General features: G+C 44.2%; 1 protein-coding gene across 1 annotated transcript in view; it reads right to left on the reverse strand.

The window, feature by feature from the left end:
* The window catches only part of LOC126281880 (cardioacceleratory peptide receptor-like), a 1,969,042-nt gene that overhangs the window by 752,416 nt on the left and 1,195,992 nt on the right, over positions 1 to 20,634 (reverse strand). Inside the window, exon 3 of the mRNA XM_049981193.1 lies at positions 750 to 871. Within this exon, the coding sequence (XP_049837150.1) occupies positions 750 to 773 (24 nt within the window). The 5' untranslated portion in view covers positions 774 to 871. The remainder of the gene's footprint in view (positions 1 to 749; positions 872 to 20,634) is intronic.

Below are 20,634 nucleotides of genomic sequence, written 5' to 3' on the forward strand. Positions count from 1 at the left end.
GACACTTGCCGTTGCATAGATGCAACTAAGTGTACGAATAGTTGAGAGAAGATTGATAATTGTAAACATAAAACGCGTTGTAGCTACCTCTGATTACACAGGATCAAATAATATATCTTAATGTACTACATTATGTTTCTAAAGTTAATTTGTGGTTAATTTTACAAACACAGCCGTTGCTGAAATAATGACCACTAGGTAACGAAGAATCACGACGTTTAAGGCTCCTAAAAGTAGTAATGTCGTCAGAACACAGCAAGAAGCAATCGGAAGTTTCATACGTGTCTGTCTACGTAATAAAATATTAAACAAGGGAATCCCGGAACCAATAATGAAAGTATTATAAAAATAACACAGAGATTGTGTGTGTGTTTTTCTTCTCTACTTGAGAAGCCCTGTTGGCCGAAATCTTGCTTGTCTAGCAGTCTGGTTTCTTTTTTGTACCTGTCCGCGGGTCAACATTTCCACTATATGCTGAGTAGTAATCTATCCTCATAACATTATCATTAATAAAATATTATATGGTCACTAATATACTTAGTAAAAGTATATTGTGAAAAATAATAGGTAGTGGTGCTTTTCAGCTAGCAAAAGCACACGTATTCAGAATATATTCAACTTATTTGAAAGTAGAACTGAATCACTTCCCCATCCTGGTTTTAATTTTATTGCAATGACCTTTACGCTATCCGCGTAAAAGGCCAACAACATATCTGGTGATGTATAGCGAATGTAATATCAGTACTCACCTTCCGCCACCTGCTGAGGGTCATAATTGGACAGCTCAGGACAGAACAGTTGACAAGTAGTCATCAGTGACGCCCAGCGCAAGCCACATCGAATTACCTCCAGCGTGCACCACTGCAGTTACCTGTCGAAAGGTAGGTGATTGAAAATATCATGCAGATAACGTGGTTTGCATGTAAGGTAAGTCTTTGATTGCACTAAACATGTTTCACAGCAACATAATCAGTCTAGTTGGCATTTCCTTACGTTGTGCTGTGGTGTTCTGTGTAATTTGGTTAGGAACGTCAGATATGTATAGCAAAACAATGAAAAAAGTAGTTTACTTAAATGTGTATTGCACTGATGCTTTTAACAAGAAAATATGAAAATAGACTTGAGCGAGATAACGAAAAGGTAAGTGCTCAATTTGCTTTTAGTTAAATAGAAATAACTTTACTAGTATCAAGCACTTACTGAATATGTTATAGCGTAGGTATTACTTACAAATTGCGAACATACATTTGGACACAAAGGAAATGCTTAATAAGCAGCAGTCCACTTTGTGAGGAAGAAGTAAATAGGTTTTCTCCGTAGCAGTATACTGAAATAAAGACGGATGTAGTTGACGCGTGACGCCGCCAATCCGAAATGAGAACACAACGTTTCAGTTGTAAATAGAACGTTACATCAAAAATTCAATGCAAGTAAGTTACCATCCCACTTTGTAGTGATGGACATAATATGGCTACTTCCGAAAGAGACAAGAGCTAGTGACAAACATGAATGCCACGTGTTATATGTCAGATAAAGTATCCCATGCTCCCTTTACAGTCGCTACTGGCAACTTATAATGGGCGTTGACTTGAAGAGAGATAAAATTAAATCGATTTATTATACTAATCTATATAAAACTACCAAGTATCTATACCACCCCACTGGCTTTCCGTGGCTGGCAACGGAATATTAAGTTTCCGTCAGAGGCCGATAGCAGTCACAGGGGATCTGACAGACCCAGTGAGTCATGCCCGCTGAGCCACAACTACAGTGGCTCAGAACCACAAACACCCTCTGTTGCTGCAGCATAGATCGGCCGGCGCCGGTCTCAGACGCCACTTGCGCTTCTAGACTCTATACTACGACATTTTCGCTTGTGCTTCATCCTTGTTGACATTAAGACAGCTGGTCCCAATTTGCTACTGAATTATTTGAACTGACTCTTCGTTTGCTTCGAGAAATATAAGTAAATCTTGTGTTTACTGTGTTATTTTGTTCACTAATAATTTTCATCCAATGCAGCTTTCCTACGTCGACAGTTGCTACACCACTCTGTAGCTCACCTGATGGTTCCTTTGAATAATATAATGATAATTTCCGTCCCCATAATAATCCGTTTCAGCCAAGAAAATACCTCTGATCTCACAGTTGAGGAAAAGTTAATTGATAACACCATATACTGGTGTTAATCGTCAAACTAAAATTGAAAAGGTAATGTTGTGTAAAAGAACTTAGATTAGTGTGCTGTATTATATACACAAACAATCTAAAATGTTTTGCATCACCCTGGTTCCCAGAACTCTTGAAGATGGATGTTCACTATGGATATTGTATCACAGACACAGTCCCTTTGACAGTTCAGAGATGTCCCTAAGCCTGCCCAAACAACCATGCAAGAGAAGCGCCTATTAGAAGAAGAGGGTGCGACAGACGATCAGTTTGTCATTACACCAGGAAGGAGGTAAGGCTCGTGTTGCCTGTAGTTCAACCATGCCTAGACCGTCAATACCGCGGTTCGGTCGCGTACGTATTGTTACTATGTGCCAGGAAAGGCTCTCAACAAGGGAAGTGTCGAGGCATCTCGGAGTGAGTCAAAGCGATTTTGTTCGGACATGGAGAAGACACACACACACACACAGACACAGGAAATGTCGATGACATGCCTTGCTCAAGCAGCCCAAGGGCTACTACAGCAGTGGACGTCCGCTACCTACGGATTATGGCGCGGAGGCACCCTGACAGCAACGCCACCATGTTGAATAATGCTTTTAGCGCAGCCAGAGGATGTCGTGTTACGACTCAAACTGTGTGCAATAGGCTGCATCGCTAAATACATCTTTGCAACCACGACAACATGCAGCGCGGTACAGATGGGCCCAACAACATGCCGAATGGACCGCTCAAGATTGGCATTACCGATAAATGTCCATATTCCTTCAGCAAGACAACCGTCGGAGACGTGTTTGGAGGAACCCAGTCGGGCTGAACGCCTTTGACACACTGTCCATCGAGTGCAGCAAGGTGCAGGTTCTCTGCTGTTTTGGGGAGGCATTACATGGGGCCGACGTACGCCGCTGGTGATGATGGATGGCGCCGTAACGGCTGGATGATACTTGAATGCCGTCCTCCGACCGATAGTGCAACCATATTGGCAGCATATTGGGGAGACACTGGTCTTCATGGACGATAACTGGAGCCCCCATCGTGCCCATTTTGTGAATGACTTCCTTCAGGATAGCGACGTTGCTCGACTACAGTGGTCAGCATGTTCTCCAGACTCGACTCTTATGGAACATGCCTTGGATAGATTTAAAAGGGCTGTTTATGGATGACGTGACCCACCAACCACTCTGAAGGACCTACGCCGAATCGCCGTTGAGGAGCGGCACAATCTGTACCAACAGTGCCTTGATGAACTTGTTGATAGTATGCCAAAATGAAGACAGTCATGCATCAATGCAAGAGGACTTGTTACTGGGTATTAGAGGTACCGGTATGTACAGCAGTGTGGACCACCAACTCTGAAGGTCTATCTATATGCTGGTGCATCATGATAAGTGTGGTTTTCATGAGCAATAAAAAGGGCGGGAATGATGTTTATATTGATCTGTATTCCTATTTTCTTTACAGGTTCCGGAACTCTCGGAACCGAGGTGATACAAAACATTTTTTTTATTTGTGTATTTGCTAGGGGTAATGGAGTTGCAACACGAGGTATCAGCGACGTATCCCATTCTGGGTGCTATACCTGTTTTACACGAATGACATGTTCTTGCCTCATTCCACCGTCCATTCGCTGCAGCTTGCTGACACACTTCACTCCTTGACCTCCATTCAAGCCCTCAGCCCCTTCACGGATTTCTTCAACTCCACGTTAATTATTTCGTGACAATGCTTAGCTTCTGGTATCTAACTCAAAACTCACCGATAAAGTTAGCTTCTCTAAAGGCAAAGGAAACAATCATAAGACAATCTACCTGTCTAAGCAGCCACTCCAACTTCGACGTCACCATACTGAACTGAATTTCATAACACATTCTAGTAGTGCTTATCCTGGTAGTATCCTTCGACTCCTAACTAACCTGGAAACTACTTACTATGTCTCCAAGGGATTCCCAAAAGTAGACTAAAACTACTGACATAATGAACAAGGAGATTATCCTATTTCATCATGATTCTCACCTGCAGAAGCCACATACGTATAGCTCCTGTCTTCGCTAGTGTTGCTTGGATACCCATTCCTCCCAAATTTTATTGGCTCGTTAAAGTTCTTGAGCGTCATGCTCTGTACTTCGGATTCCATCTACCTTCTCTCACACTCATTACTAGTTACTTATTTCTCTCTTACACCACCAGTAATCCCATACATTCCTCAAACAGGATCAGGAAAAACCCTTGTATTTCCATTTCATACTGAACGTAGGCAACTGCCGATGAGATATACTACCTTCTCCTCGGACTCCTTACTTTGTTCCAAGGTAACGTAACTACGTCCCTCTTTATAACGCCAAAATCAATAGATAAATAAATCCTTTACACAAATTATATTCATATCCTTTTCTACTGACCTCTTAAATCTAGGTTCTGTTTCTCTGTCTCTCACTACACAGAATCTAACTTCATAACACTCAGCTCTCTTTTCAACACTCTCAGATCATCATCAGGCTTTTGTCAGTCTCTCTTACAAGTATCGATCTCAACTTTTACTACTACCAACTGCCCAGTAACTTTCGTTGCACAGCCTACCTATCGTCAATATCGTTACTGTTGTGAGTCTTAACCATATTGTGAATTTGGACTTTCTTGTTTCGTTCCTGATCGCTTTGTGCTTACATAAGGACTACATTATACACGATTATATCGGTTGTCAAGAATTTCACAGGTCAACGAAAAGAGAAAAACGTTTCTGTGAACTGACTGGAGCATTAGGAACGTTACTAATTTTGGTTCTCAGAAATTGAATTTCTCATTAGTTTTTTAATTACCTTTAGTCTCTGAGATACGCAATGAAAAATACCAGCGAAACGCAACGTTTAATAGTATGTACACTCCTGGAAATTGAAATAAGAACACCATGAATTCATTGTCCCAGGAAGGGGAAACTTTATTGACACATTCCTGGGGTCAGATACATCACATGATCACACTGACAGAACCACAGGCACATAGACACAGGCAACAGAGCATGCACAATGTCGGCACTAGTACAGTATATATCCACCTTTCACAGCAATGCAGGCTGCTATTCTCCCATGGAGACGATCGTAGAGATGCTGGATGTAGTCCTGTGGAACGGCTTGCGTTGCCATTTCCACATGGCGCCTCAGTTGGACCAGCGTTCGTGCTGGACGTGCAGACCGCGTGAGACGACGCTTCATCCAGTCCCAAACATGCTCAATGGGGGACAGATCCGGAGATCTTGCTGGCCAGGGTAGTTGACTTACACCTTCTAGAGCACGTTGGGTGGCACGGGATACATGCTGACGTGCATTGTCCTGTTGGAACAGCAAATTCCCTTGCCGGTCTAGGAATGGTAGAACGATGGGTTCGATGACGGTTTGGATGTACCGTGCACTATTCAGTGTCCCCTCGACGATCACCAGAGGTGTACGGCCAGTGTAGGAGATCGCTCCCCACACCATGATGCCGGGTGTTGGCCCTCTGTGCCTCGGTCGTATGCAGTCCTGATTGTGGCGCTCACCTGCACGGCGCCAAACACGCATACGACCATCATTGGCACCAAGGCAGAAGCGCCTCTCATCGCTGAAGACGACACGTCTCCATTCGTCCCTCCATTCACGCCTGTCGCGACACCACTGGAGGCGGGCTGCACGATGTTGGGGCGTGAGCGGAAGACGGCCTAACGGTGTGCGGGACCGTAGCCCAGCTTCATGGAGACGGTTGCGAATGGTCCTCGCCGATACCCCAGGACCAACAATGTCCCTAATTTGCCGGGAAGTGGCGGTGCGGTCCCCTACGGCACTGCGTAGGATCCTAGGGTCTTGGTGTGCATCCGTGCGTCGCTGCGGTCCGGTCCCAGGTCGACGGGCACGTGCACCTTCCGCCGACCACTGGCGACAACATCGTTGTACTGTGGAGACCTCACGCCCCACGTGTTGAGCAATTCGGCGGTACGTCCACCGGGCCTCCCGCATGCCCACTATACGCCTTCGCTCAAAGTCCGTCAACTGCACATACGGTTCACGTCCACGCTGTCGCGGCATGCTACTAGTGTTAAAGACTGCGATTGAGCTCCGTATGCCACGGCAAACTGGCTGACACTGACGGCGGCGGTGCACAACTGCTGCGCACCTAGCGCCATTCGACGGCCAACACCGCGGTTCGTGGTGTGTCCGCAGTGCCGTGCGTGTGATCATTGCTTGTACAGCCCTCTCGCAGTGTCCGGAGCAAGTATGGTGGGTCTGACACACCGGTGTCAATGTGTTCTTTTTTCCATTTCCAGGAGTGTATTATACAAAATTGTTAGACAGTATCTGAATGTCATTTTTTAAATAGAAAATGTTATTTGAATAAACTACGCTTAACAGAACATGCATAGATGAATACGAAAAAAACTGTCAGGAAAAGACTTGTGTCCTACACATGAGGGCGCGTTCTCTTTGATAATCTACTGCAGTTCTGATAAGGGGCATCTTGAAACAAAGTCTAACAATAGTCGGCCAGCGTACCGCAGTTCCACGTAGGGCTCAATTCCGACCGGAATGTACCGGAACGGCATTTTGGATCTCCTACGTAACTTTTTTTGCTCACGGGGACAAGACGGCAACGGAGATTTAAAGTAGTACACGGCTATTAAATCGCAACTTAACTACAGTTAACCGTCGCGCCGGCAGAAATGAAAACGGCAATGTTTGACTGAAGTGCAGAAAGTAATTGCTCATTTAGTGCCTCATGAAAAATTTCCAGAAATTAAGCAGTGGTTCCACCGATTCTTATGCCATCGTTCCAGTGTCGAATTCTCTAAATGCGACCGGAGACGGTGCATTTTGAGTAAAATGTTTCAGCGTAAGCGATGATACTTTTCCAGCAGGTTGTTCACCAACTTAACTTTATTTGAACCTCTCCTGTTAAGAAATAAACCATGAAAAACGCTTTTAAAGGCTTTCTAATCTTATTTCTCATTGCTCTGAACAACTAAGTTTTGAAATATAACAATTTTAATAAGTCCTTCCTTCAATTTCGCCACTCTCAAGCGGCCTAATTTGTTTCTCAGATACTTGAAAGCGCCTCCAACCTTCATTTCCTTCAGAAAGTTCTTAATGAGGTCGAGTTTGATGTGTGAAGGCAGCAGAATAATTTTATTTTCATCTACCAGCGGACTGTGCTGAACACTTTTTGTACCCAGTTCGCAGAGCTCCCGTTTGTGGCCAGCGTTTTCTGTTGTAATATGCCGCTCTGTGCCGACTGTTACACTTACAAACGAAACATAAATATTTTGAGTATTTTAGATACATGTGCAGCAATACTGAATTCACAGTGAGGTCTCGCAAGAACTTCTAATTTTGGTCTTTGTACTTAATTGCTTCTGGAAGTAACTTCATCTTGTCATATGTTTTCTTCGTGTGGGTAGCTTGGCCTGCGGGAATTAGACGTACAATTCCACTTAAGTAGCAACACAGCTTTTAAAGTAAGCTTTGATACGTCTATGAACAGTCTACAGTCCTCTGGTCATCAAATAATTCACGACGGAGCTAGCGTTTAGGTTATTCTCGTTTTTAAAATATTGAATGAAATATTTCTATCGTGTCTTCCACATTTACAAATTAGCATACGAATCTACAAGATTCCACTGTTAAGCCTAGAATCAAGGAGCTCACTTTTGAATTTTGGTAGGCTGAGTCTCGAATGATAGCACACAGGTCAGTCTGAGTCAGTCTGTATGGAGCACTTACTGAGCCAAGATCTCCTGATTATGAAGCAAAGAGTGTTGGATGAAATGTTTCCTCTGCTTTGGATTAATCTACATCTGTCTTCAGACTATTATCTCCAGGGGGATTCAGTACAGCAGATGATCCCGTGTGAAACTGGGCGTATAGCAGAAGGTATTTAGGGTATATAATGTCCAACTTTCTCTTTCTTTATAGATCTTTGTGAATACTGCTATTCACAAAGATCTAACAAGCAGAAACAGCATTTATCCATATGAGTGGTTGGTTCCCTACAAATTACACGGATGGAAAAGGACATTGAATGTCCTGTTTTATAGGTCATACACGAAGTTGTTGTAAGTTCTAGGGGACTGATGACCTCAGATATTAAGTCCCATAGTGCTCAGAGCCATTTGTATTTTTTTTTTATTATTCAGTTCCTAACTTGCCCAGCAAAACAACCACTTCGTTATGCAATCTGCGAAAAACTACTAGCACGTAAAACCCCATCTCTGCAGTTGTGCTGGCTATAAACACTATTGGACACAAGTCCAGTCCGATGCCAGGTACCATATTACGAACGCTTTTGACTGTTAAATTTCCTTCACAGTCACAACTTTCGATGATCGGACATGAATTGCTTGACAAGAAGCTCAGCGTCGAGGATAGAATGTTCACTGTACTATAACATAGGCAGCACATTAATTGCAACAACGTCCTCATTGTGAGTGATCATTTAGCAGTGGGCGCATGGAAACGGTAAGATATACCACATTCTCACGACTCCCGGCCCACTGGTTCACCAAGAAAGCACTCGCCGGTTCTGATTCTTCTATAGGCATCAGAAGCGGCCTTTGATGAGCAGTTACAGTCGAGTGTAGTTCATCCTTTGGACATTTCCTGGGTCTCATCCATCAAACTTGTAACAATAAAGGGCTGTGATAATTACAGAGCACTCAGTGCTCACACAATACACAGCAGTTTCCTCACCCCTAACACTAAAAATTCACACATTCCCTCAACATGTGGCTGTGTTCAGTGTTACTGACTGCACAAAATCTTACCTTCAGGTAGCTACGCATCCCAACCACGTTTCTAACCTTCAGTCTTTACCGCTCGTGGCCCCTGAGTTTCTTTTCATGGACCACGAATTGAAAAAGACAGCCCGAATTTGGCAAAGATTTATCGTGGTGTTGTCTTCAATCATTCTGCTACTACTCATATGTTGACGATATCTTAATCTTCTACCAACTGTAGGATCTTGGATAGCATCTCACACTACTTCTGGGTGCCTCTCGGTGCCCTACAGGGTACAGGGGTGGTCATTAACGAAGAGAAATCTCAGCTACAGAAAACAGAAGTGACCTTCCTCAGACGCATATTAAACGCTGAAAATATGAAACCCACGCCAAAAGGACGGAACTCATTCTATAATTACCACCACTACCATAACTTACCATGTTTTCTAGGTATCCTTGAGTTTAACCAACATCACCTACTGCCCCCTGCGGTGATTCAAGCTCTGATCACTGACACCCTCGCTGGATCGAATATTAAAGACAAGAGAAAACTGGTGTGGACTCCTGCATTAGGTCACGCGAAAATCAGCCTCTTGAAAGTGGCCACCATAGCACAACCAGTACCAGATGCTCTACATAATGTTAAAACAGACAATAACAATTCAGCGACCACGGCAGTCCAACAACAAGTTGTAGCAGGTGAAATGCTTCCACTCCACTTCATCTGCAAGAAACTCACGACCTTACAGTCAAAATGGTCTGCGTTCAACTGTGAGCCACTCCCTGCATATGGAGCACTTCGGTATTTCACACAAGATAATGAAGGTAGACATTTTATTATCGATGTAGATCACAAGCATGTTTCCGAAGCAATATGTTACTCATTGAAGGTTGTGAATACCCGCCGCTTTCACCACGTTGACCTCCTCGTGCAGTGTACAACACATGTCTGTCACTTACATGAAGGCCAAAACTTAGCTGGTGACTATCTCTCGTCCATCAATACTGTTTCTTTTCATCTCAATTACGCTAAGCTGGCAGGCAAGCAAGACCAAAATCCATCCACAGAGGCTTATTCAACACTGACATGTCTAGTTTACACTTCGAACGATAAGTAATTACTGGTACCAACGCCCGTATCGTCGGTGATGTCTCACAGAACAGACTACCGCCCCTCAGCCCCACATCTATGCATTGCCCGATCTTCAACCAGCTCCTCAACCTGCCTCACCAAAGCGTCTTGGTAATAGTCCAGTTCATACCCAAATAGTTGTCTTGGCCGAACATCAAAATATGTTTTGTACCAGGTCACAGACCTGGTTAGCGAGCCAAAGTGGCAAGGTCGGCCGCCACGTGTAGCCTTCTCTTGGCCATCTTCTCTTGGCCACAGGGATATACCATGTGCTCGATTTCAGAACATGCGCATTGACATCATCAGCCCTTTCTCAAAACTGGAAGGATACAAATATCTACTGTCAGCAATTTACTGACTCTCACGTTGGAATAAGACCATGCCTATGAAACACATCTAAGTAGAATCTGCCCCTCGAGATTTCATTGATGTGTTTGGTGGTTCTGAAGCAATTACCACAGACCAAGAGAGACTATTCGAATACCATCTGTTCAACACACACTGCCACGCCAAATTCTGTAGAATCAGACACAGTTGTACAACTGCATACCACCAACAGAGTAATGGACTTGCACAGAATTGGTGTCATACCTTGAAGATCGCACTATTATGTCACGGTAGACGGTGGACAAAGGCCTTGCCATGGGTGTTGCTCAGCGTTCATAGGGCATTTCAGGAAGTCCTACGGGCTTCCTTTGAGCAAGTTCTGGATGGCGAATCTCTTACATTCCCAACAAAAATAGTGCTACTGAAACCAACCACCAAAGCAGCAGACCTGCCAGCGTTAGTTCAATGAGTGAACCGCCACATGATAAAATAATGTGATAGAGCCTCCTCTACATCCACTATACTCCATACTGTTTACAGTTGTTAAGGACTGCCCACATATCTCCGCATAGGTTCTACCTGGCGTGAGCCCTCCGTTAACCCATCGCTTCATATCTTACGAATCCTGATGGCCTGCAAGAAGACCAAGACAACCACCTCTAATTTGCACGACACTGGTCGGTATGCAGCCCAGTTATCAGCCACACATCACCCTCTACGTCCATGAATTCTATCCTGGCGATCTTAGCGTCAAACTCGATGATGATGATCTCCTAAGTGAGGCATGCTCCTACACTGCTGTTACGCTCACTGCTTTGGTCACCCACTTGTTTACCTGGGTTTGTTGACTTTCACCACGCGCACATCGGCTACGTGGCCTTATCCTCTCTCCTCAGCAGATGGCGTGCTCACCATCACTCCACCAATATATCCTTCCCATTATCTATTACTTCATATTTCACCACCGACACTGCCTCGAACATTGCCCAAGGCACTGGCCCCAGTCAATGTAACTGCAGACACTGCCTGCATCCAGTGTACTTGTATTTTGCTTCGCCCCCTCCCCCGCCCTCCCTACAGCCCACGTTCACTTGGCGTCGTATCATCTCTACACCACCACTGCCTGGCACCAGACGCCAACAAATGATTTATTCTTGTCCTGTATTGCTGCCGGCCACAACACAATTGGTCACGTACATATGCGCATCATCTCCACGACCGATGACATTTGCCAATGCCAATCTTCACTAGCTCCCGTGCTTCACAACACTTTTGAGGTTTGGGACGGGTGGGGAAGACGCTGTTTCCGCAGCAAAGTGGAGCATCTGTGAGTGGCGCGAGAACAAAGCTGTTCAACTTGGAACCTGATGTGATAGGGTTTAATTATATGGCGCTCTGTGCTTATAAAGAACTATTGCTACGTGGTGGTCTCGCGGTTCTAGGCGCGCAGTCCGGAACCGTGCGACTGCTACGGTCGCAGGTTCGAATCCTGCCTCGGGCATGGATGTGTGTGACGTCCTTAGGTTAGGTAGGTTTAAGTAGTTCTAAGTTCTAGGGGACTGATGACCACAGCAGTTGAGTCCCACAGTGCTCAGAGCCATTTGAACCATTTTTGAACTATTGCTATATATCTTGCCAGTTGCGCTTACGTCCCCTTATACCGATAAGGGAAATCTACCACACACGGTTATGACTGCGATGGTCTTGGATATCTGTTTCTTACGGACGGAGTTGAATAAAACCGTATTCTACTGAGTAATTGTCGCTACTGCGCTGGACAAGCGCGTACTGTCAGTACAACATGTCTTATAAGTTTCCTGACTTTTTTTAGGCAGTAAAATGTCCCATTGTTGGCAGAAAGAGGATCATTAATGCCTCACTGCGTTAGCAGTCTCCTCTGATTGTGGGAGAAATAAATTGCTGAGGACATCCAATAACTGAAGAAACTCTTGTTCGTTTGCGTATTCGAACTCAACGCTAATCTTTGGGAGCGTTAAATAACTTTTTCGAAAACAGTATCCTATACTAGGCATAAACCAAAAGGACAGCACTGTTTTTAAATATAATGGTGTTGTGTTCAGAAGAGTGGAGGCTCCAGTCTTCATCAGCCATCTTGAATTATAGTAGATTTCGCGTGGTTTCCTACAATTCATCAAGTGAATACCGGTATGGTTCCCACTTTAAGGCTACCTGTCCCTCCCTATCAAAATAGACATGTAAGTGTGCAAATGTCAATACGTATTAATGACTTTATTTTGTTATTACATTGTAACAGGCCACCATTACGTGTCCTACGTATGAATAGAGGTACTGCTATTATTGCACCCATTAACACAGAGAATAAAAGCGTTTAGGTACGTAGTCACCAATAGATCGAATACGAAACCATGATCAGCAAATATTTGGGTTACTTTCACGAGAGAGGTCAGCGCTACAGCTGCAGATGCAGAGTAACTGCATTTATCATAATGTCATCAACATCATGTTTGACAGACAAAGTAAATAAGTAGCTAAACACGTTCACCCAAGAGAAATAAGCAGTTTCTTCACTTCATTTCTTTGGTTGAAACTGCTCCTATTTTCCCAGCCGTAGTTCAGAACAAACGCTTCCACTGATCAGCACTTGTCGAGAATTCGCTTTGATTCTCAACTTTAAGTAGCACTGGTCTTCCAATATATTCTGTAGTGAATAATTTGTTAACTCAAGCGAAAAGCTTTTTTATGTAGTACAATCTGTCTTATGTACTATAGGTAAGCCAGATACGTGCTGATACATTCTGGATTCACATCTGCACTCCCAAAGCCACCGTACGATGGAGAGCTAATTTACGATAGTTACATTTCTTAATGGGAAATATGTATCTGCTTTCTTTATCTGACCATAGTAGGCCACTCGGACACTCTCTTACACCATACAAGGATTTTACACGCCTAGTTCTTATACATAACATTTACTAAAGAAATAACAATAATTACAATGTGATAAATTGTCGTAAAATGGTATTAATAAAATAAAAAAGTTATTTGAATGTATGAAAGTTAATGTGGTGCGAGAGTTTATTTGGGGGAAGAGACCAGACGACGAGGTCATCGGTCTCATCGGATTAGGGCAGGATGGGGAAGGAAATCGGCCCGCCCTTCCAAAGCAACCATTCAGCATTTGCCTGAAGAGAAATCACGGAAAACCTAAATCAGGATAGCCGGACGTGGGACTGAATCGTCGTCCTCGAGAACGCAAGTCCAGTGTGCTAACCACTGCGCCATCTCTCTCGGTGAGATAATGTGAATAACAGTGCTGGGCAACAAGTAATAAGGTTAATAATTAAAGTGCCGTAACTCAGAGGTCCAATATGCGCTGTAATTGTCATATGGCGGACATCAGGAACAAATCTAGCTCTGTACGCTGCTTGTATGATGGTACGACATCCACACTGTCGTTTGACAAGCCATAACGTGAGTGAATAATGAGGCTGTCTGGAAGAGAGACAATGTGCTATAGTGAAATTGTTTTACGTGACCGGCAGCAATTACGGTGTTGCATTGAGATACAGCCTACTGAAAAGTATGAAGGGAGGAGTGATGTAATTAAATGGTTGGAAGAAAATCATAATGAAATGCGAAAACACGAGTGAGCTTGATCTGGCACCTGGAAGAGGAAGGCGTTCTATCTCGGTGGAATTTCTTGACGAGGTTGCTGGTGCTTCAATTGATCATGCAGCGCGTGCCCCGGGTAGAGTTATTACTCGTGCAAGGTTACGAGAATGTCCACCACACGGTCAGCAGTACGGAAAGTGTTACAGTTTATTTCACATTGGTAATCGCACACTGCGAACGGCCTTGCCGCAGTGGTAACACCGGTTCCAGTCAGATCACCGAAAGTAGGCGCTTTCAGGCTAGGCTAGCACATGGATGGGTGAATATCGGGTCTGCCAAGCGCTGTTGGCAAACGGGGTGCACTCAGCCCTTGTGAGGCAAACTGAGGAGCTACGTGATTCAGAAGTAGCGGCTCCGGTCTCGTAAACTGACATATGGCCGGGAGAGCGGTGTGTTGGCCACATGCCCCTCCATATCCGCATCTAGTGACGGCTGTGGGTGAGGATGGCACGGCGGCCGGTCGGTGCCGTTGGGCCTCCCAAGGCCTGTTCGGACAGAATTTAGTATTAATCTTACACGACCCGGCCGATGCCGCAACTGAAACCTCATGGTCCGCAGAAACGTTGTGACTTTGCCATTCGGTTTCTGGAACGGATCGATGATGATGACATGTGGCTGGGGCAACAGTCTATGAAGCGACGAGGTATGTTTTACGCTACAGGGTGCAGTGAAATACACAGAACTTCCGAATTTGGGGTACGTTAAACCGCGTGTTGCAGAAGCAGAGGCTTCGTATTCGCCGTATGTGACGGTGTTGTGCTGATTCGCAAGCACATTTATTCTCTGCCCGCCTTTGAAGAGTACACCCGTGATGCCTGTCAAGCGTACCGTGACGTCTGCGCTTCATCAAGAACGCCTCGTGCACAACGTAATTTCTGCTTCGGGAGAGCGCACCTGTGTGGAAACCATTTCTTCATGCAAGACAGGACAATACCTTATGTATGTAAGTAAAAGATGTACTTAATGTAAAATTCCACGATCGTGTCATCTCCAGATGTTTTCCAGACGCATGGCCACCAAGATCGCCTGATGTGAATCCATGTGACTTTTGGGATATTTAGGGAAATGTTCGGTCACTACCCGTCTGAAGGCCAGTATAGAGAAACACAGATTCCAAAGGGAACTGCCACGAGCAACTTTCGATGACGTAGTATAACGAGTGCGCATAGTGAACAAGTTGTGGAAACGGTGGTTAATAATAAAAATAACATTATATCTCTCTCTTGTTTGACCTTGTCTGCCCGCGTCCCTTTTCCAGTGCATCTCATATGGCAGAATTTTTATACGTTCTTCTTGAACTCACACATTTTAACATGGGGGCCAAAATTGGAACTATCGTTTTCTACCATTAATCAGTGCTGCACTATATCGCGTTTCGCTACGATACGGTAATTACAGCACGCACTGGATCTCCGTGAGTAGTTGCACTTTCATTGTAGCCACGTGGTATTTTTAATAGAACCGATACTACGACTGCTGCTACTGCCGCTAACAACAACAACAATAATAATAATAATATTAATAATAATAATACTTATTATTACTCATTATAATTACTATAACGATAATGGCAGATACAAAACGTATTTAGAGGTTCACAAAGGTGCCGCTTCGTGACACAACGTATTTATAGGGAAAGAAATTTAATAGATTGCAACTGAACGAAGGATAGGTAGCTGTAATAAGGTAATGAGTGCTTATAGTGACAAAGATAGACATTATTCTTGTTTCAATAGATACATCATTAAAGGTCTTTTGAATGTGGCGTTGTATTTAGTTCTCTGATATAATAAGAGAGGTCATTCCACACTCGGGTTTTTACAACGGGAAAAGGACTTCAAGTGCGCGACTGACCACGGGAGTGGGGCAGAAACTATTTTTTCTCCGCTATGTTATTCAGATAACAGGGTTAATATGTAGTAGAGCAGTGGACAAGATAATAGGTAGATAAGGCGGCAGGGGAGACATTAAATATGGAAACATACATAAAACGTTTGTCTGTGTGCAGTTCGGATAGCGGTATACGAGTATATGATAGCGGAATAAGGTCAAAGAGTCGAACGTCACAGGTATATTGAACGCAGGCGCTTATCAGCAGTTTCAGGCGCCACGAGCTTTCCCGAGAAACGCCTCCAAGCGCTATGTAGGTGTAATCAGCAATTGTAAGGGCGTTAGTACAAATTTCTTTTTCAGGTGAAAAGGGAAGAATTTATTTTTGTAGAGTGTGGAGGGATGTTGATGCCTTCTCGCACACTGGAGCTAAGTGCACAGACCAACTTAGCTTTTCACCTATTACACTCTCCAATATATTTGCCGAGGGATGCCAATGTACTTAAAGCTATTAAGAACTGAATAAAAGAAAAAAAAGTGTACCATCTTGCATCAGTAGAAGCAAAATTAATAATATTAAAGACAGCTGACCGATTTGTTTCACTGAATATTTAAAATGCTACACTTCCATACATACGTTTTGGGTGGGGTCCGCCTTTAGCAAACCACAATTTTGTTTCTTGTCCCAAACATGTTTCACTACAGTTGCAGCATCATCAGTGTGTTTTTTATTTTATGGCTGTTAAACGTAATGAATGTTCTTTATGGTTTATATAAATCTAAGTATTAGTTTTTAAATCGTAATTAAAGAGTTTTGAAGATCACGTAAAACTATGTATTCATACCTTCTTACCGCATGGTGTGGTTTTCCTGCTGTATAACGTTTTTACAGTGTCTGTTTTTCTTTACAGTTTGTCATCTGCAACCATATAGACAAAATATTTATGCAAAAATTATGATTTCTAAACTGTTATGACTATGCCTGAAATTAATTAATGTTATGTGAAAGGTTGTGTGTGTGTGTGTGTGTGTGTGTGTGTGTGTGTGTGTGTGTGTGTGTGTGTGTCTATTTACATTGTATTACATTTACGTTTTCTTTTTCCTTCATGCTCTTTACTGTCAAGTTCTGTGTATTGAGTTGTGACTATGACTGTTTACCAGCTGTAAAAAGAAGATGGCGGACAGTGGAACAGTTGAAGTTGTCATTGGCGGTTGTTTTGAATTTTGCAGAGGGGTGTGTGTTGTGTGTGTGTGTGTGTGTGTGTGTGTGTGTGTGTGTGTGAGAGAGAGAGAGAGAGAGAGAGAGAGAGAGAGAGAGAGAGAAGTTTTGATGATATATATATATATGTCGACTCCATCAAAAAACACACATATTGTTAAAGCAAACACAGGGAAAATAGCTTCAATCTCAAGCTGATTATTACATTTCCATACAAGTTAAGCATCCGGCTGCGTCGTTCTACATCTACAACGACTGTGGAAACTAATGTTCCGCCCGAGATGGCAGCAGTCCAGTTTAGGCTTCAGTTTTAAAATGTTGCAGCCTGATGTCCAAAGTAATTCCACACTCCTGGAAATTGAAATAAGAACACCGTGAATTCATTGTCCCAGGAAGTGGAAACTTTATTGACACATTCCTGGGGTCAGATACATCACATGATCACACTGTCAGAACCACAGGCACATAGACACAGGCAACAGAGCATGCACAATGTCGGCACTAGCACAGTGTATATCCACCTTTCGCAGCAATGCAGGCTGCTATTCTCCCATGGAGACGATCGTAGAGATGCTGGATGTAGTCCTATGGAACGCCTTGCCATGCCATTTCCACCTGGCGCCTCAGTTGGACCAGCGTTCGTGCTGGACGTGCAGACTGCGTGAGACGACGCTTCATCCAGTCCCAAACATGCTCAATGGGGGACAGATCCGGAGATCTTGCTGGCCAGGGTAGTTGACTTACACCTTCTAGAGCACGTTGGGTGGCACGGGATACATGCGGACGTGCATTGTCCTGTTGTAACAGCAAGTTCCCTTGCCGGTCTAGGAATGGTAGAACGATGGGTTTGATGACGGTTTCGATGTACCAAGCACTATTCAGTGTCCCCTCGACGATCACCAGAGGTGTATGGCCAGTGTAGGAGATCGCTCCCGACACCATGATGCCGAATGTTGGCCCTGTGTGCCTCAGTCGTATGCAGTCCTGATTGTGGCGCTCAACTGCACGGCGCCAAACACGCATATGACCATCATTGGCACCAAGGCAGAAGCGACTCTCATCGCTGAAGACGACACGTCTCCATTCGTCCCTCCATTCACCCCTGTCGCGACACCACTGGAGGCGGGCTGCACGATGTTGGAGCGTGAGCAGAAGACGGCCTAACGGTGTGCGGGACCGTAGCCCAGCTTCATGGAGACGGTTGCGAATGGTCCTCGCCGATACCCCAGGAGCAACAGTGTCCCTAATTTGCTGGGAAGTGGCGGTGCGGTCCCCTACGGCACTGCGTATGATCCTACGGTCTTGGCGTGCATCTGTGCGACGCTGCGGTCCGGTCCCAGGTCGACGGGCACGTGCACCTTCCGCCGACCACTGGCGACATCAGCGATGTACTGTGGAGACCTCACGCCCCACGTGTTGAGCAATTCTGCGGTACGTCCAACTGGCCTCCCGTGTACCCACTATACCCCCTCGCTCAAAGTCCGTCAACTGCACATACGGTTCACGTCCACGCTGTCGCGGCATGCTACCAGTGTTAAAACTGCGATGGAGCTCCGTAGGCCACGGCGAACTGGCTGACACTGACGGCGGCGGTGCACGAATGCTGCGCAGCTAGCGCCATTCGACGGCCAACACCGCGGTTCCTGGTGTGTCCGCTGTGTCGTGCGTGTGATCACTGCTTGTAAAGCCCTCTCGCAGTGTCCGGAGCAAGTATGGTGGGTCTGACACACCAGTGTCAATGTGTTCTTTTTTCCATTTCCAGGAGTGTATTTATATTATACTTGAAGTTTAGAAACGAAATATTACGCATGTCTGTGGTCAACCCCACACAGGAGGAGGTCAAAACTACTTTCGCTTTCCCCTGTTGAAGAACACACACTGATCCGACACCCATTAAGCCAAAGTAAATCTATACGGGCGGTATCGTCGTAGAGTGACAGCTGTGATCTTCATTTTGGTAACATTAACAGTTGAAAAAAACGCTGAGGCTAAGAGAATTGCGTAATGAATTTTCGATCTGAACCGAGCTTTGCTCCGCTTGAGCAGCCGTCATTCTCGCAGGAGCGCCGGAGTCTGATTCGCCGCGATAGCCCTGGGGGAAAACGAATTGATTGCCTGGCTCCGACGGGGCCGCCTACGGTCGTTCCTCGGCGGCTGCGAAATGCTGAAAATCCCATCAGCCGCTTTCGCCGGCACGGAATGAAAATGGGAAGTACCACAGAACGGCTTGCGGGGAAGCTGAGACCGGCATTCTCTTTTAACCTCACGTATTCTACGTCACTGTTCACTTTCCCCGAACTGTTTATGAGCTCTAAAAATTATGTTTGCTCCAATTTATAGCTACACTACTATATTATAATGACAAGTCTTAGTGTAACGTAGTCACCAAATATCTCTAAAAGTCCTCGGCCGATCTACTCCAGATCATTACACGATATACGACTGAACATTATGATAGGGTGGAAAGAAACTACGTAAATGTAATGTTTGAAGGGGAAAGGCTATTACCAAAACCTCGAAGCGTTACAGACCGATTTACTTCAGTTTTTTACACTGTACTCTAAAGAAATTTCGGACGGACATACGCCACATATATTGCCGGCCGCGGTGGTCTCGCGGTTCTAAGCGCGCAGTCCGGAACCGTGCGACTGCTACGGTCGCAGGTTCGAATCCTGCCTCGGGCATGGATGTGTGTGATGTCCTTAGGTTAGTTACGTTTAAGTAGTTCTAAATTCTAGGGGACTAATAACCACAGCAGTTCAGTCCCATAGTGCTCAGAGCTATTTGGACGCCACATATTTTTAACATACAAAAATACATATTTGAATAATACCGAACACCTCGGAAAGTGTCTGACCGATTTGCTTCAAATTTTTACACTGTGCTGTAATGAACATTCGGAACGACGTTGGCTACATATTTATTTAATATATATAATATGTAAGTAGGTATTTAATTTAGGAAAGGGAAATGTTGCTAGCAAATTCTCGGAAAGTCCTTGACCGATTCACTTCATAATTATATATGGCATATTAACAAACAGACAGACGCATGTAGCAATGTATTTGATAGTTATTTACACATATAAATGTATATTTAGTGTTGAATAACCAGTACTCTGTTTTTGTTCTGATTTTTGCTTATTTCAAATTAGTTTTCTTGTTAGTTAACCAAACAATAATAGTAAAGATACAATATAAAAAAATTAAACTACTCAATATTACAGGTTACATGATTACAGTGCTAAAATTTGTAAGTTGTTGACACTGGGTGAGAAATTGACAAACTGAACACTCTTCATTTACATTGTGCAACAATCATGTTATTAACCCTGTAAATTAACGTCACACAATGGATAGTATTGTATACAATAATTAAAATACACAGTCTTACATCATTACTGGTTATGTGGATGTGATGCCACAGTTTGTAAGTTGTGACATTGGTTGAGAACTGAGTACTAGTAACTTATGCAACAAACACGTTTCACAGTGTAAATTACATTTCATGCAATCGGCAACATTAAATACAGTACACGGATAAAATACAAAGTATTACAACTCA

The sequence above is a fragment of the Schistocerca gregaria genome, chromosome 7 (assembly GCF_023897955.1).
Source record: "Schistocerca gregaria isolate iqSchGreg1 chromosome 7, iqSchGreg1.2, whole genome shotgun sequence".
In the NCBI taxonomy this organism is placed as follows: domain Eukaryota; kingdom Metazoa; phylum Arthropoda; class Insecta; order Orthoptera; family Acrididae; genus Schistocerca; species Schistocerca gregaria.